Genomic DNA, 18,537 nt, shown 5'->3' with positions numbered 1-18,537 from the left:
GCTTCTTGTGTCTGTGCCACTGCTGGATTCATCACTGGAACTGTCAACTCTAGTCTCATTTCTCTTCTCCTTTTCCCCGTGTCTCTGTTAATGTTTTTCTTCAGATGTTTATCTAATTCCATTTTAATTGTCATGCTTGATTCAACGAAGAGCTGTGTTAGTGCATCCTATATTCCAATAAGATTTTGTGTGCTTCTAATACTAATCTGAAGTCCAGGTTCCACTGTTACTGATTTATTAATAATAAAAAGTCTGACAACACCAGGTTTTAGTCCAACCGATTTATTTGATAATACTCACAAGCTTTTGAGGTTTCCCTCTTCGTCAGGTGACCTCGAAAGCCTGTGAGTATTATCAAATAAATCGGTTGGACTAAAACCTGGTGTTGTCAGACTTTTTACTGTGTTTACGCCAGTCCAACGCCAGCATACCCACATCATGACTGATTTATTAGGCAGAGGAAATAATCTTTCGTTATTTGTCATTTCAAACCATTTAAGTTTTTTTAAATCACTTTGATAAGATTGAGCACATACAGTCCTCGTTTTCAAAAAATCTCGAATGATAATTACATTTCTCTCATACCAGGTCATCCTTGGAGGTTTACATTGTACACATCCAGAAGCTCCATTATATTCACTGCAATACAATGCACATAACCATGGCTTTACTGATATTTATGTACAGGGTTATTACCCTCACTTTGTATTTGACACATTTAGAAATACGTTGACACCTTTTTTATTCCTTTCCGTTTGTAGTGTTTCTTTTGTTTCTTTGCACTCCTGGATCTCCCTGCCCCTTCACCTTTTTGAGAAGAAATCATTTAGGGCTAATTTGCATTTATTATTCTTATTTTCAGAGTATGCAATTCATACTCTAAACTGCGAATGATATCAACTGCTGCTCCCCTACTCTCTCTACAAACTTCCAAAAGTTCAGCATGTTACAATGAGGATTAAAATTCAATTTGCACGTCCCATGAAATTAAAAATGTGTTCTAAGAACATAAGAACATAAGAAATAGGAGCAGGAGTAGGCCAACTAGCCCTTCGAGCCTGCCCCGCCATTCAATAAGATCATGGCTGATCTGTCTTGGCTCAGTTCCACATTCCCGCCCTCTCCCCATAACCCTTAATCCCCTTGCCTATCAAAAACCTATCAACCCGCGTCTTAATATATTTAGTGAGGTAGCCTCCACCACTTCAACGGGCAGAGAATTCCAGAGATTCACCACCCTTTGAGTGAAGAAGTTCCTCCTCAACTCCGTTCTAAACCGCCTCCCCTTTATCTTGAGGCTGTGCCCCCTAGTCTGAATAGACTGGGACCTTTTTCTTTGGAGCATAGGAGGCTGAGGGGTGACCTTATAGAGGTCTGTAAAATAACGAGGGGCATAGACAAAGTAGCTAGTCAATATCTTTTCCCAAAGATAGGGGAGTCTAAAATTAGAGGGCATAGGTTTGAGATGAGGGGACAAATACAAAAAAGGTCCAGAGGGGAAAATACTTCACACAAAGGGTGGTGAGTGTCTGGAACAAGCTGCCAGAGGTAGTAGTAGAGGCTGGTACAATTTTATCTTTTAAAGAGCATTTAGATAGTTTCATGGTACAATGGGTATAAAGGGATATGGGGATTTGTTTAGGGGCTTTAAAAGAAAAGGGCGGCATGGACAAGTTGGGCCGAAGGGCCTGGTTCCATGCTGCAAACCTCTATGACTCTATAACTGGGAAATCGGAAACAGGGATAAATTGATCATTTTCATATTGACAAGCATAAGAAATGAGTGCTGCAGCCTCAGCTATTTACAATCCATATCAATGATATAGGCTTGGAATGCATAGGTGCTAAAATTGCTGATGACACAAACATGGGTAGAAAAATTGTGAAGAGGACAAAGAGTTTGCAAGGGGATATAGATATGTTAAGTCAGTAGACAAAACTTTGGCAGATGAAGTATAATGTGAGAAAATTTGAACTTATCCACTTTGTCAGGAAAAATAATAAGCAGCAGCAGCAGAGAGCAGTGGAGGCTGGGTCACTGAAAATTTTAAGACGAAGTTTGATTGACAAGGAGTCAAAGGGCATAGGGGGTTGGCATAAAAGTGGAGTTGAGGCCACAATCAGACCAACCATAATGTGATGGTGGAGCAGGCTCAAGGGAATGAATGGCCTACTCCTGCTCCTAATTCATATTATTCAGGTCTGACTGCTTCCTACTCAGATAGCCATCATATAATGCCAACCATCAGAGTTCAAACGTGAATACTGACCAATTCACCAGATGGTTTGTGGGGCCTTTGAAATTACAATCTGTAAGAAGTCAATGACGTCAAAATGAAATCAAAGGAGAAAATGATTGGGAAAATGTGATTTTTCTTAAAAAGTATGGTCCAGTACTAATTCCAGAGTGGATTATTCTTGTGTTTTAGGCTAGCAGCAAATAATGAAGCGAACGAGTATATCATGACTGATAAAATTTTCAAATGAGAAATGAAAACTGAAATATTAGGCTCTACCACCCAACTTGTGGAGTGTGGAATATATTATATCTGCTCCCAGGTACATACTGGACAAATCAACCTCAATAGAAATAATTTCCTCCTTGAAAAACCAAAACATCATTGCAAGAGACCATTTACTTTTACTGGCCAATTGAACTTTCTTATAGAAACAAGCTGCGTATCCTTATAAACAATAGAAATAAAAATATTATTTCATTTTGAACTGATGGCAATTGCAAAAAAAAACAATGTAGTCATGCTGGCTAAAGTGTCTCTGGGAATTTATTTGGGGTTGTTACCTGGATACACATGCAAATAAAAATTAATAGAATTCTCGCATAGGTTTGAGAATTTTGAAATAGACTTTCAATTCAATTACACTAATGTTAAAGAAGCTAATGAAAAAAAAATTGGACCTGAAAGCAAAACACGAAATATTAATTTATAAAATTGTATTCTCTTACCAAATATTGTCTTCATACTCATTCCAACACAGGCTCATTACAAACCAAAAAAATCCTCCTCAGAAAAGAAACCCTTGCATTTCCTTCAAAGAATTGTCTAATATTCCATATCTTCTCCTCGTACAATTTGGGCTACAAAAATCTGAACCGTAACTTCTATCGAGGGAAGCAAAGTAATATTTACATAGTTCTGATGAAAATATTTTGGTACTTACCGTCTGCCAAGAATCTGTTTCACTTTCAGGATAGTGTTTGAAGCATTTCTGATTCTACCGTGTTTTGCTGCCAAGCCACTATTTGTTTGAAGACCTTTCTCCCCCAATTTCATTCCTCGTGCTTTCTGCAAAGATTTACTAAGTAAGAAGTCTCACAACATCAGCTTAATGTCCAACAGGTTTATTTGGTAAGACAAGTTTTCGGAGTGCTGCTCCTTCATCAGGTGAGGTCATCACCCACCTAAGGAAGGAGCAGCGTTCCAAAAGCTTGTGATACCAAATAAACCTGCTGGACTTTTACCTAGTGTTGTGAGACTTCTGACTGTGCCCCCCCCCCACTCCCCCCACCATCCACCCCCCCCACTCCCCCCACCACCCACCCCCCTACTCCCCCCACCGTCCACCCCCCCCACTCCCCCCCCACTCCCCCCACCATCCACCCCCCCACCACCACCCCCCCCACTCCCCCCCCAACTCCCCCCACTCCCCCCCCCACACTCCCCCCACCACCACCACCACCACCGCCCCCCCCCACCCCCCGACACCACCCTCCCCCCCTGAGTCCAACGCTGGCATCTCCACATTATAGATTTACTAAGTAACACTATATTAATGTTAATATTTTGATTTTTCATCACTATGATATTGGGACAAGTCACACAAATAAATTTGACCCTATGTTGATGATGTAGCTGGGCTGAGCTTAAACTGATCTTTGTTTGCAGAAGTGTTTTTGAAAGTGAAACCCAGATTTGAGACCCAGTATCATGAAAGGCTAAGAGCAAGTCAATCAAAAATTACTGAATTGGCCTACCAATATGGGGACCGAGATTTATGTTTCCATGCATTTTGATAAAGATTTTTCTGATACATCATCACCAACAAACATACCAACTGACAGATATCTTATTCCCACAGTTTATTCTCAATCACTGTAAGAGTCATTACAAAGGCCTCTTGCATTAGTCATTTGTGGATTATTAAACCACAAACATTAATTGATGCAAATTTATGTGCAAGTCTCTCACAGCTACTAAAGTACATATTATGCTGCCTAATGCCTGGAAGTCTGATTGCAAGTTAAAACGGCACCTTGGAAATAAATTTTGCAAATATGCTCTAATTCCCAATTTATTATTTCAACAACAATTCTGTTGTTAATTCATAATATGAAGAACTAAAAAAAGGACAGCTCTAATATAAGAGCAAAATACTGCAGATGCTGGAAATCTGAAATCAAAATAGGCAATGCTGGAAATACTCAGCAGGCCGGGCAGCGTGTGTGGTGAGGGAAACAGGGCTCAGATTCTCACCACAATGGAAAGCCATCATGGCAAAAATAGTGGAACCACCCAAAAATCATAAATCCTGTCCCCCAAGATGACATTTCCCATTTAGTTTATTTATTGATGGGACATAGGTATTGCTGGCTGGCTAATATTAATTGCCCATCCCTAGTTGCCCTTAGAAGGCAGTTTACAGTCAAACATATTGTGGTGGCTCTGAAGCTACAGACCGGGTAAGGACGGCAGATTTCCTTCCCTAAAGGACATTAGTGAACCAGATGAGTTTTTCTGACAATTGACAATGATTTCATAATCATCAGTAGATTCTTAATTCCAGATTTTTTTTATTGAATTCAAATTCTAATATCTGCTGTGGTGGGATTTGAAACCGGGTTCCCAGAACACTATCTGAGTTTCTGGATTAATAGTCTTGCGATACTACTACTAGGCCTCCCCAATTTTTTGGCAGGTCTGTGAATGGGGTGAAGTGCATTCCAGAGGCCGCTGATATTTAAATCATCAGGCCCAGTGCGGCAGTGAGGGATACAGAAGGGCCCAATGCAGCAGTGAGTGATAGATAAAGCAGTAGACGAATGTAATTTCTGATATGGTTTCTAAAAATGTTAATCCTGTGAAGGTGAATTTAATAGGAATGCTTCAGTCACAGCCAGATGTTTCCTTTCTCCAACCGTGGAATACAATCAATAGCAATCATCTCACATAGAAACAGAGAGTACAGTTATGGGGCTCTGTGAATGACAACACCAATTTGCATTTATATAATGCCTATAACATAGAAAAACATCCTTATATGCTTCACCGAGCATTAATCAGACAAAAATCCACACCAAACAAAGCAAGGGATGACTAAAGTTTGGTCAAAGTTTTATGTTTTCAAAAGTCTAGAGTAACAATAAACTGAGTGTTTAGAGATAATCTTATCCATATTTTTTCTTATTCATTCCCGGCATGTGGGCATCCCTGGCTGGGCCAGAATTTATTGCCTGTCCCTAACGGCTATTTCAGAGAGCATTGGAGAGTCACCCACATTGCTGGAATCACAGGCTGGGTAAAGACAGCAGTTTTCCTTCCATAATAGGACATGAGTGAAGCAGATGGGTTTTTCCAACATTCATTTTATGTTCATTATTGGATTTTTAATTCCGGATTTTCTTTAATTGAATTCAAATTTCATGATCTGCCGTGGTGGGATTCGAACCTGGGTCTCAAGATCTTGCCCTGGGTCTCTGGATTACCCATCCAGTGACAATGCCACTACCCCACTGCATCCCCATTATCATGTGGAACATACGCTTAGGAATTCCTAAATTTGGATCGTTCTGTGCCGCAACAATTCTGTGTGACTTGTGAATCAATGCCCAAGTGCTCTTAGTTTACGTAAGTAGCAAGTGTTCCTCTGGGGACTCCATATTAGAATTTAATTGGATTTCTCAATAGTTTGGTCTGATCTAAAAACTTATATGTGTCAGGCATTCAGCTGACCAAAGGAATCTCGGTGGTGTCCTCCGAGGCAATGAAACCATTTCAGTTTCAGTGTGGGAGGATAAGAAGGGCACAGAAGCACTCCTCAGCATCAAGGGGAAGCAGGCGGCACAGCCGGGAGCTCAGTTCTATTCAAATGTTCACCCCGTGTGTGTCGTGCATCCACCTGAGAGGTGCTGACTGCTTTGTCACCGTAACCTTGACCATTATTAGCAGCTTCTGCAGATACCCCAAACCCAGCAGCTTCAGTCGAAACCAATTGTGTAGCAGCAGCTATTCAGTGGGAGGACAGAAAGGAATCAATCTGAGCCTGAGAAAAAGATCTCCCTTAAAAACAATGTAATCTTTTACACAGATTGGCACGATACGTAGCATGCACATGGACCAAAAATCAGTGTTAATATAAGCCACTTCTTGTCACAGGCATTGACATTCTCATAGACCAGCTTTGTGACTCGCGTCTTAGTTACAGGTATTACTGTACTAAATGAATTTATTTCCTGAATGTATTCGATGTCATGTTACAGCAGTCGCCATGAGCATGTCCTCAGTGAAATACAATTACACACGCTACAGATGTATCTCCTGAACATTGTCACTCTTTAGCATGTTATTTGGTCCAGGCAATATAAGGCACAAAGGAGTTCCAAGGAACGTGATCTCTTCTTCCCCTTTGCCCTCGTGTAGTCAAAAATGATAAAATCTGGCAAATTCCGAGCGTGCTAATAGTAAGAGGCTGCTTGTGAACGATGAATCAACTTTTTGATAAAGATACAGTTCTAAAGCTGCCATGTAATGTTTAATCTGAGAATGTATCATAGTCGCATTTCAAGTTGGAGTATTTTGATTCTAGCAGTACGGTATCTGCATCAGGTCAATCTCACATTTATTCAAAATTTCCACTGTTTATTAAGAAGAACCTTGTCTTTGTGAAAAATGTTTGTTGAATTCTTCCCCTCACTCGTTTACAAACATTGAATCAATTGATGCAAATCACGCTTAAGCACGCTAGCCTCGGATTTGTTGGGGTCATGTTCCATGCAATTACTTTGGAATTATGCCCATCAGTGTTGACCCCGCCAGGGTATGGCGGGCGAGAGTCTGCCCAAAGCTGCTGGGTGCCTGCACCCAGACAATCTTATTTACCCACATTGCCCGCATATCTCCATTGGAGAAATGATTCATCGATCCACTTCAATATTAAAATATGAAAACCTGGAGGCCTGACAGTGAGATTCGAGTCACCCTAATCTCCCAGTCCCTGTCTTGGCTCTACCCTTTCTGCTTCACTGGCCTTGTAAGAGTTGGGGGGGAGCAAGTAAGAGTTCCACTGCTTAAGTGGTTGGCAGGGACTTACAGCTGAAGTGGTCTTCAGAGTGTGTCAGAAACCTAAGCAGATTTTGCCCCAACATCACAACACTTACACATAATGTCATTGCGATGAAAATAATGAAAAGCTCTTGTAACTTTTCACCCTCCCAATAAAAAACATTTTCCATTATACATTGTCCTTTAACAGGAGGTGTTACTCTGCTGTTGGAAGTACAGTTTCACATTAAAACAGTTTGGTAACATATGATATAAAAGGAAAAGGAGAAAAAATGAAAGACTTGCTTTGATATAGTGTCTTTCACAGCCAGTGGGGTGCTTTTGAAATGTAGCCACTGTTGTAAAGCAGAAAAGGAAGTCGATATAGTCCAACAGTCAGGCTGGCGTTGGATCTGTGCCTAAATGGTGGTGATCTGGGGTTACTGGCATACATGTTAACCCTTATGTTGAACTAATGTCCAATCCTCTGTGGAAACAGCCTGGTATTGAAGCTAATCCATGTGTGATACTTTATGCTGAAATAGTCACTCCGGTTCTGGGAGGATGAGAGTCACAGGGCTGGGGTCTACAGGTGACCTTTTTGAGAAAGCGGTTGAGTTTTATCTCCCTCGTTTTGTACCTAGGTATATTATCATTCCAGTTTTGGATTTCAGCCTCTCCAGATATAAAACTGGAGATTTTCCATCCGGCTGTGTCAGTAATATCCTGCTCAGTCAGCTGATTTTGAATTGAGACCATCAGCACACACATGACCACAATAGCAAAAGGTGTACAATAATTTCAGACACCTTAAACACCAAGACAAGGCGCTTTGTAAGTGGAGCATTGAATTCCCTTTACGGCTTTGCAGGGGCGCACGCAACATTTGGGAAAATAATTCTTTATGAATTACAGTGTTAGTCAAAAATGTTGCCATGTTCCACTGAGCTATGAAAAAAAATTGCCCCCCTGATTCTTAAACGTTAAATAGAAGTAACCTCTCGTTCTTCAGGGAATAAGCTTGGAAAGGGTTAAACTCAAGCCAGCGAAGATAGAAGATGGTACTCTGTCTCTTTAAACCGAACCCGTGCTAATTTTAAGCTTCAGAGTCAGCCAGCTGTGTGCATTAAATGCCTAAGGGCAGTTGGGCTCTTTAAGCACAGCATGCTTGAAGGGTTAAAGAACATGCTCATTACCATACAGCTAATTTTCTGTCAGTGCTACTTATCATTTGCAAAGCGATAGCAGAGACTGTGGCCGTCTTTGAGCGCTGACATGAGGTGGCAGCGACTGTCAGCAGCAAGACAGCAGCACCCTTTGGCTGGCACTTGCAGTGCATGCTAATGAGCAAAAGACACATACCAGGGTGAAAGGTCAAAGCAATTATCAAATAATACCTTATTAAAAACAGTAAGTTACATCAACTTCAGCTGCCATGCAAAAAAAATTCATAAGATGAGAGGTGTCACAGGTCTGAGCAAGCAGTTTGCATCAACACTTTAAACAGAGTAGATAATATCAACAATTATCCAGTGGTGATTCATTAGAGTGAGGTATTATTCCATTATATGGCTCTGTATGTGACAGTGAGTGAGAGTGACAAGAAGCACTTGAATCACATTATGGATTAATAAGCAGCTGGGGCACTGTGTGGGCTGCCTGCTGCGACGACATACCTCTTGCTTACCGAACCTGCATTCGGCTGCATCTTGGCTCCTGAAGATAGACCCCCATTAGTAGTGTTGGCTCCCCGGTATGTAAATGCAGTGGTGCTTTTGCAATTATTTTTAGAATCAGTCAAAAAGAAGGTCTAAAGTCTGAACTAGTCACAGTGGCAGATGCTGTACTTCCAATGGATGTATCAAAACAACTGCTGGATTATTTGTACCAGTTGGAAAGAACCAAGTCCACACATAACAACCAATAAGAGTTTGGGAATGGCAATGGGAAGGGTCTGAACATTCCAACCGTTAATGTTCCTTAATTACAGAGAAAGTAACATGTACAGAGAGCACCTTTCTTATTATGGAATTCATTATATTCATACGGAGGAATTACTATATTTCTACTTTACCCACCATCCGTACATTTTCCTTCTGCATTAACCTCCAGGCTTTACCCCCTGCACCCAGGAAACTGGGGGAATTGTTAATTGAGTTCAATATGACTTTCACCTTTGGTTCTGTGGTAGCATTCTCAGTCTGGGGTCCAGACTCATGAGTCCGCACCAGTGCCAAGGGAGTGCTACATTCCAAAGGAATTTGGGTGGCTCAGTGGCACAGTGGTTAGTACTGCTGCCTCACAGTGCCAGGGGCTTGGGTTTGATTCCAACCTTGAGTGATTGAATGGAGTTTGCACATTCTCCCATGTCTGCATACATTTCGTCTGGGTGCTGGAGTTTCCTCCAAAGATGTGCAGGTTAGATGGATTGGCCATGCTAGATTGATTCTTAGTGTCCCAAGGTGTGTAGGTGAGGGGGATCACAGGGATAGGGCCTCAGTGAGGTGTTCCATCGGATAGTCAGTGCACACTGGATGGGCTGAGTGTCCACCTTCTGCACTTCATGGATTCTATATATTAACAAAAATCAACCCCCCACCCCTGCAACTCCCACCATCACCACAGTGTGTTTCACAGCAGTGGAGATGGCTTCTCCTGCCGCTGTCAGCAGGGTTTCCTGTTGCCTGCACCCCCTGTGCACTGAGGGATCTGAAACGGGGTCTCGCTGTCGGCGATGTCAGGAAGATCCCCTTGGTGGGAATGGCCAGGAAGTCCCACTCATTGTCAGAGGTGTTGTCTTTCAGATGAGACTTTAGACAAAGATACTGATTGTCTTCACAGATCCCAGGTACCCTCAGAACAGGGGAATTTCCCGGTATTCTGGCCAACATTTATCCTCTAACCAGTACCTAAGCCAGACATCCTGATTATTTATTTCATTACTCTGTTGGACCTTGCTGTGCGCACGTTGGCTGCTATGCTTCTGCATTCTAACAGTGACTGCATTTCAGAATTAATCTACTGGCTCTAATAAACACATTGGATGTCCTCAGGCCATGAAATGACGACATAAATGTACGTTCTCTCTGTTTACATTCAACATGATTTTTAGCAGTCGTGATATTTTGGGTAGAGTTTCTGTTGTGGGATTGGGACCCCGACATCTGGTGAAACTTTGTTCAGATTTGTTTAGTGGCCAGGCAGCCATCCAATGAAAGTCGGCAGGCAGGCTGCTGAGGCTGGAAGGCCAATAGGACGCCCTCCAGTGATGACATAACAGCAACCCCACTCTTCAGCCATCTTTTTTTATTCATGGGCATTACTGGCTGGGCCAGCATTTATTGCCCATCCCTAGTTGCCCTTAGAGGGCAGCTGTGAGTCAATCATATTTCTGTGGCTCTGGAGTCACATGTAGGCCAGACCAGATAAGGACGGTAGATTTTCTTCCCTCAAAGACATAGTGAAGCAGATGGGTTTTTTTGACAATTGACAGTGGTTTCATGATCATCAGTAGAATCCTAATTGAATTCAAATTTCAGTATCTGCCATGGTGGGCTTCGAACCAGAGTCCCCAGAACATTAGCTGAGTTTCTGGATTAATAGTCCAGCGATAATACCACTGTACCACTCTATGAGGGAGGCCTGAAAACCTTCGTACATGGATGGATTTTGAGGATCTGTATTAGAGAATGATTTATTGAATCTTTAGTAAATATAAATTTAGAAACTGTCAGTGCTAGGGTTATAAATACTTCTTGGGAAATTTAGCAGATTCTATTTGGAGGATGCTATATGCTATATATGAGAACTCAACAGTGGGAGTTGTATAAAAGATTGTTTTTTATATTTTTATTCCATCCAAAAAAAAATTCAAATTGAAGCCAATTCATGGTCCCCATGAGAGGGACAAACAAGATCCAAGCTGACAAGATGAGGCATTGTACCCCATCGTGAAAACATAGAAACGTAGAAAATAGAAGCAGGAGGAGGAAATTCAGCCCTTCGAGTCTGTTCCACCATTCATTATGATCATGGCTAATCATCAAATTCAATATCCTTATCCCCCTTCCCTCCATATCCCTTGATCTCTTTAGCCCCAAGAGCTATATCTAATTTCTTCTTGAAATCACACAACGTTTTGGCCTCAACTACTTTCTGTGGTAGTGAATTCCACACAACCACCACCCTCTGGGTGAAGAAATTTCTCTTCACAGTTCTGAAAGGTTTACCCCTTATCCTCAAACAATGACCCCCTAGTTCTAGACTCCATCACCATTGAGTATGTTCTTTCTGAGTCTACCCTGTTTAACCCTGTTAGAATCTTATAGATTTCTATGCAATCTCTTCTCACTCTTCTAAACTCCAGTGAATATAATCTTAACTGATTTAGTCTCTCCACATCTGACATGGCCTGTCATCCCAGGAATCAGCCTGGTTAGCCTTTAGAGAAAATGCTGGAAAATCTCAGCACGTCTGGCAGCATCTGTAGGGAGAGAAAAGAGCTGATATTTCGAATCCAGATGACCCTTTGTCAAAGCTCTGTAAAGCTTTGCTGTACTCCCTCTATAACAAGAACATCCTTCCTCAGATAAGGACACCAAAATTGTACACAATGCTCTAGGTGTGGCCTCACCAATGCCCTATACAATTGCAGCAAAACATCACTAACCCTATATTCAAATCCTCTCGCTATGAATGCCAATATACCATTTGCCTTCTTTACTGCCTGCTGTGCTTGTGCGCTTACTTTCAGGGACTGATGCACGAGGACAGTAAGGTCTTGTGCTTGATCTGATGCTTCATTATAACCAAAAGGCTATAAAAATTGCCAGTGGCGCCACCTTGGTTTAACCTCATCGGCTATCCTGGCCCTTTACTCTACCCTAGCCTGGGAGATCAATCTGCCTGATCATTGATTTTCCTCTGCCAGGTATAAACATTGGAGTGTGATATACCAGTTAGAAAGCTCCGAGGCTGGTAGCTAGACCCACAGTGTAGGCATGACATCCAAATCCTGCAATATTATTTTCACCTTTATATCCTGGCACAAGAGTCAAGATATTGGAGCAAAAGGAAGATTCAAGAATTGAGCAAAATAAAGATTAAAGATTAAATTTGGATAAAATGAAGTGAAGAACAAGTTTGAAAGGGTTATTTAATATGCAAATTAGTGTAACAGCAGGAAAACAAGTGCTTAGCTTAGTGACTATGGGATGAACAATGATGTATAGAAATAGTTGTTAGAACTGTGGAAGAGGTGAGTTCAAAGTGGAGAGAGAAGAATACAATTTATTCCTATATGCTAAAAGCCTGGTGGAAGGGTTCACCTGGGTAGGGTAATAGTGAAGGAGGGATCCTAAGCATTGCAGGCTATCTGAGTACAGCAGGAGAGGAAAAAAAGAGGTGAAGCTGGTAAACAGCTGCAAGCATAACTACACTGAGCTGGAAAAGCAGCGTGTCTTCCAAAAGCTACTGTTTAAAAAAAAACTCAGAGAAGAACCACTACACTGAAATGAAGAAAGATTTTTCTAAGCTGGAAGATAACTTGCGGGTGGTAACTATATGCTGCATGTATCTCATAGAGTTATATAATATCAGATGTTGTTTGGGAAAGGGATGTTGATAACCACGAATGGGGGTTAACTTCATAAGATAATGTATGAGTATGTGTAACCATTATTTGTAATTAAGTGTACTGTTTTATACTATTGTGTTTCTTGCTGTGTGTTTCTTTTATCTTAGTAAGTATTTCTTAGTAATTGATTACAAGACATGATGTTTCTCACTTGTTTGCATATCTTTCTTCACATTATACCACATTGAAAATATACACCACTAAGAACTGGTGTCCCTAGTTACCACCCCCACCCCCCCGCCAGGTTTTGGGATACCGGACCACGCAACATCAGCTGGGTTCTTAACATAAGGTTATTCCAAGGAGCAAGTCAGCACAGGGGACACAAATATTGAGTTAATGGCCCAGATCAACATTTTGTGAAAGACATTGTACACAAGGAGTTTGAGGAAGTGGGTACTAGGGGAAGGAGTAAATCAGCCCCTACATGCAAAAAGTGGAAGTTAGACTATCTCCAAATCACGAAACCCGGACACTTGCATTCCATTCTCAGCACCATAACTGCCTCTCACTATCACCTTGGTAAGTAATGATGATGCTCTTTCCACTACCTGGCTATTTAGAGCTAGATTTCCAAATAAAATTTCACTAATACTGCTGAATAATTTCTACATTTTACATTAAGTCCATGAGATCCCTTGATTCGTTCACTATTGTGAAGTTTGTTGCCCTTTATTTAACTGAAGATTGTGGTTAATCTGACTCATAAATCCTTGCAATAAAAGCAACTAACTGACATTACCTGAGTCACACAATCTAATTGCTGTCGAACACACAATGAAGTCGTCATTTGGAAGTACAGAACTTGAGCATTGCTGCAAACGAGATATCTGTTGAAGCTTTTAAGAACATAAGAACATAAGAAATAGGAGCAGGAGTAGGCCATCTAGCCCTTCGAGCCTGCCCCGCCATTCAACAAGATCATGGCTGATCTGAAGTGGCTCAGTTCCACTTTCCCGCCCTCTCCCCATAACCCTTAATCCCCTTGCCTACCAAAAACCTATCTACCCATTAGCTGTCAGCGGGATCTTCCTGTCCCATCCTAGCCTATGGATGATTGAAAGATCCCATCCCCCCATCAGTGCAACAGTCGTGCTCCAACTCAGATAAACAAGTTAAGCACGGATGAGAGTTTGCTCCTGCGATTCTTTATGCTGTAGTGTGGCATTAAGTCCTTTTACTTACTATCCCATCAGAGAAACTCTTACGACCTTTTTTTTCCTGTAATTCTGCTGTTATAGTGGATATTTCTCACATATATGCTGAAAAATATCCAAGTGAAAACACATGTGAGGGTGGAATAAGTTAACATTCAATTACAGCAACACACTCTACTGTTTACAGACAATAATATAAACTCAATGACATAACTAACCTCAGCTTTAAAATAATCCCCTCATTCTCTAAGTGTTGAATTCACTCTGTAATCCAGTGGATAGTAAATTGCCACCACCACATCCCTCAACACTGTGAAGATTGCAAAATTATGTATGGTACTTCATTTTGAAGAATGAAAACAGGGTTAACAAGCTCGGTTAGTTTGTTTTTCTACCTTCAAATCACAGCAACACCTCTGAATAAGCATTTAAAAAGGGGTCAGTCATGTTTAGCATATGAAGCATTCCTGCTTCAGAAATGTGCGGAGATGTCAAAACTCCAGGTTTAAGCAATGTCCTGCTCCTATAAGTGGACTAAGTTTAAACGTGTGGGGTGAGATTCTCCGGCCTCCCAGCCGTGTGTTTCCCGTCAGTGGGAGATGGCGCATTGTCTGCTAGCTGCGGGATTCCCTGGTCCCACTGCTGTCAATGGGAATTCCCATTGATGTCACTCCATGCCAGTGGGAAACCCACAGGCGGGAATGCGCTGTCAGTGGGACTGGAGAATCCCACCGGCGTGAACAGCTGGAGAGTACTGGCTGTGGCATTTTGTTACAATCCTGTGCTCAGACACAATGCAGTAGAGTTTTCTGTGGCAGAATCATTGAGAAGTTTCATCTGGAAACACGCCCACTTGTACTCCCATTTTGTGGCAATTGATGCCTAAACGTCCTGTCAATCTCATCAACATACTTGAGAATGTGAAAGCTGTTACAAAATGTGATGGCTTCAGCCAGGCTAATAAGATTGGCTCGCTAGTGTATGAGCTACCTGATGAGTCCTATGTCAGTTGCATTGATGGTTTAGTGGTAGAATTCCTGTCTGCCATGCGGGAGGCCTGGGTTTGATTCTCAGCCAATGCATACTCAATTTTCCCAAGGAGAACTACCTGATGAGACCTAAGTGATGGTTAAATCAGGGAGCCTCATGCTCCCTATTTAAAGCAGGTGTGTCAGACACCCAGCCTGCATTCAGCAGGGTGCAACTGGAGAGCTGGCTGTGTACAGATGTATGGTGTAAATAAAGTAACTTGGTGATGAGACTTTCACCTCCATGGAGTTATTACACAAAGAAACAGAAATCAGCATAAACAATTTGAGACTCAAGGAAGGCGAAGAACCGCAATATATGTCCCTTTCTGTTTTAAGTGTGAAATTTAAAATTTCAAACCATTTTACTTATGTACATTAAGCTCAGCATATTTAAGAACAGGAAAGTCATGGGAGCTTTTCCATTTCAATGTGACTCATACCGATGTCATCAAAATTAATTGAAAAGAAACAAAATAAATTGCTGGTCTCGGTGAAGATATTTTCTATTTGCATTGTTAAATTCATAATAAAACATCAGATAAATTTTTTTTTCCTGCTGTGTTTATAATTTCTCATTTTACATCCACTGTGAACCCGATTAGTTTCAGGAGATTTGCTTGTATGGGTTTTTAGTGTGGAAGAGTATTAGTCCAGGGACCAAGGCAAGGTAAAGGCAAAATACTGCAGATGCTGGAACCTGAAACAGAAACAGAAATTGCTGGAAAATCTCAGCAGGCCTGACAGCATCTGTGGAGGGAGAATAGAGCCAATGTTTCAAGTCTGAAGAGTCATCCTGACTCAAAACATTGGTTCTATTCTCTCTCCACAGATGCTGTCAGACCTAAAGAGACTTTCCAGAATTTTCTGTTTTTACCACAGGGCAAAATCGGAGGACCTCGCTTCAAATCCCACCATGGTGGATGGTGAAATTTGGATTCAATACAGAAAAGAAATCTGAAGTTAAAAACTTTGATGATGTTGATGAACACATTGTCAATTGATGTGTGAGCCCATCTGGTTCACTAATGTCCTTTAGGGAAGGAAATCTGACCTACATGTGATTCCAGATCTGTGGGGATGACATTGTGGCACAGTGTTAGCACTGCTGCCTCAGAGCACCAAGGACCCGGGTTCAATTCCAGCCTCGGATCACTATCTGTGTTGAATTTGCACATTTTCCCCATGTCTGCTTGGGTTTCCTCCCACAGTTCAAAGATGCACGGGTTAGGTTGATTGGCCATGCTAAATTGATCCTAGTGTCACGGGGATTAGCAGGGTAAATATATGGGGTCACGGAATAGGACCTACGTGGGATTGTGGTTGGTGCAGACTTGATGGTCTAAATGGCCTCATTCTCAGGGAATCTATGATTCATAGCTATGTAGCTAACTCTCAAAATGTCCTCTGAAATCGAGGGCAGTTAGGGATAGGCAACAAATACTGGACCAGCTACTGATGCCCACTTCCTGTAAATGAATAAGAAAAAAAATTAATGAATCAAATTTTTGGTTGTATAGAAAAGCTAATGCAGCAGCTTTGTTTGAGTTTTCACAATATTTTATGCCTCGGGGAAACTCTATAGAATTGTGAATCTGTCTGATTGGTATAAACATTTACAGCTAGAATGTTTGTGACAGGGTGATCTAGTTGTAAGTGTTAATCCGTAAGCGGTTTTCACATATGAAAATACAATGTAAGATCTGTCTAAAAATAATCATCTGAATTCATTCATCATTTTGCTTCTTTCCTTTCTCAGATGGCCGCTCTTCAGAGTCCATTTTATGGAGATAAAATGAACCTTTTTTCTCTCTGTAAGAAGATAGAACAATGTGACTATCCGCCTCTTTCAGCTGAGCACTATTCTGAAAAGGTAAGTTGCTCTATACTGAGCCGGTGACCAAGGAACTGTTTGACATTTGAGACAATTACTATTTGGAAAATGTATTTGTACGAAGTGATGTCTGAACAGTGCTTACACATTGTCAGACTTTGGGGCTGAGTTTTTAGGATCCTCCAGGGGACAGAATCGGAGGCAGGCACAGGATAGAAAAACCTGCACCGGCCAGCGTGTCCATTCCCCATTGCTATTCCCACCACCAGCCAGTTTCATTGGAATGGGGCAGGGCAGGGGGGAGCTTTCACAGCCTAGTAAACCCATTGATAACTACAATTGAGGTGGTTACAGAGCTCCATAGGATCTCATTGCAGGACTTGCTGAGGTTTTGCTGGGGTGCACAGATTGCATGTCGGGTTAGGGACAGACTAGGTAGGTAGAGATGGGGACCTCTACATAGCAGAGTCATCCACGACTGTCCTGAGAAATGAGGTGGCTTCATAGAAAGGAGAAAGGCTCAGAGAGTGACTCAGTCACCTTGGGTCAGTAAAAATTGCGAGGAGACCTACTGCTCTCCTACATCTAATTAATAGTCATCTCTCACAAAAACCATGACTGCTTCTCTTGGGGAGGGAAGAGGACCCAAAAACAGCCCCGTCATCTATTTCCCACCCTCTTAAAAGGAAAGTCCTGTTCCAGGTGTTGAAGAAAGACTGGGGGTGTGTGAGTTTCTCCATCTCAAGATAAGACTTCAGCAATATTTTAAAATTAGATTGCTTGCTTTTCAATTTAAAAATCTAACCGATCTATTTCCAGTTCAATTTAAAATCACACATGTAGAGGTAACAGAATTATGATTGCAGATTGATTTGTAGGGGGCTTATTACAAAATAATCACCAAAATAGAACTCAGGGAACCAAACTGTGAATGGAGAATTGTTCAATTCCGTACAGGATCTAATCTCATGTTCTGCACGCCCACACAAATGGATGCACCATGGGCGATAATAATATTTGATGATTTCTATCATTGTCAACGTAAGAATAAAAATAAAGACTTTAGGAAAAGATAATGTTTCCCTGTGGCAAGATTTAGGTTTTTATTTGATAAAGGTCTGTATTGACTAATAATACAACTCTCCGCAGTTTAGTATTTAGGACTGAAGACAGAGTGCTTAGCATTAATCTTACTCCATTCCCAGGACGCAAATACTTTTATTACACACCCTGTTTAACTTGTTGGAGTATAACTTCCAATCATATAAAAATAATGGACAAGACAGGCCCCAACAATCTGTCTGATGGAGTTTTGATGCCTTATGCATCACGATGCATCATCTGACCACTCAGAACCATGATGGGAAAAACAGATTTTTAAAAAATTCATGGGATGTGGCATCCCTAATTGCCTTAATGGCTATTTCATAGTCAAACACATCCTTCCATGTCACACATAGGCCAGACCAGGTAAGAATGGCAGATTTCCTTCCCTAAAGGCTATTTATAAATTACTGTATAATTCTCTCATGGAGCGCCTCTGCATCGCTTCCTTCCTTTCCTCTTTTAAGACATTCACTAAAACTCTTTGACCAAGAATTTGGCA

At 41.4% G+C, this 18,537-nt stretch overlaps 1 protein-coding gene across 8 annotated transcripts in view; it reads left to right on the top strand.

The window, feature by feature from the left end:
• LOC145358248 (serine/threonine-protein kinase Nek6-like) overlaps positions 1 to 18,537 on the top strand; it is a 263,723-nt gene that overhangs the window by 231,006 nt on the left and 14,180 nt on the right. For all 8 annotated transcript variants that reach the window (XM_080212104.1, XM_080212102.1, XM_080212106.1 and 5 more), the window contains one exon: positions 16,857 to 16,970. In XM_080212104.1, coding sequence (XP_080068230.1) covers positions 16,857 to 16,970 — 114 coding nt within the window. The remainder of the gene's footprint in view (positions 1 to 16,856; positions 16,971 to 18,537) is intronic.

The sequence above is a fragment of the Carcharhinus amblyrhynchos genome, chromosome 25 (genome assembly GCF_965287045.1).
Source record: "Carcharhinus amblyrhynchos chromosome 25, sCarAmb.v2.hapA, whole genome shotgun sequence".
Lineage (NCBI taxonomy): Eukaryota > Metazoa > Chordata > Chondrichthyes > Carcharhiniformes > Carcharhinidae > Carcharhinus > Carcharhinus amblyrhynchos.
The sequence above is the reverse complement of the archived record's forward strand: the minus strand, read 5'-3'. Positions and strand labels throughout refer to the sequence as shown.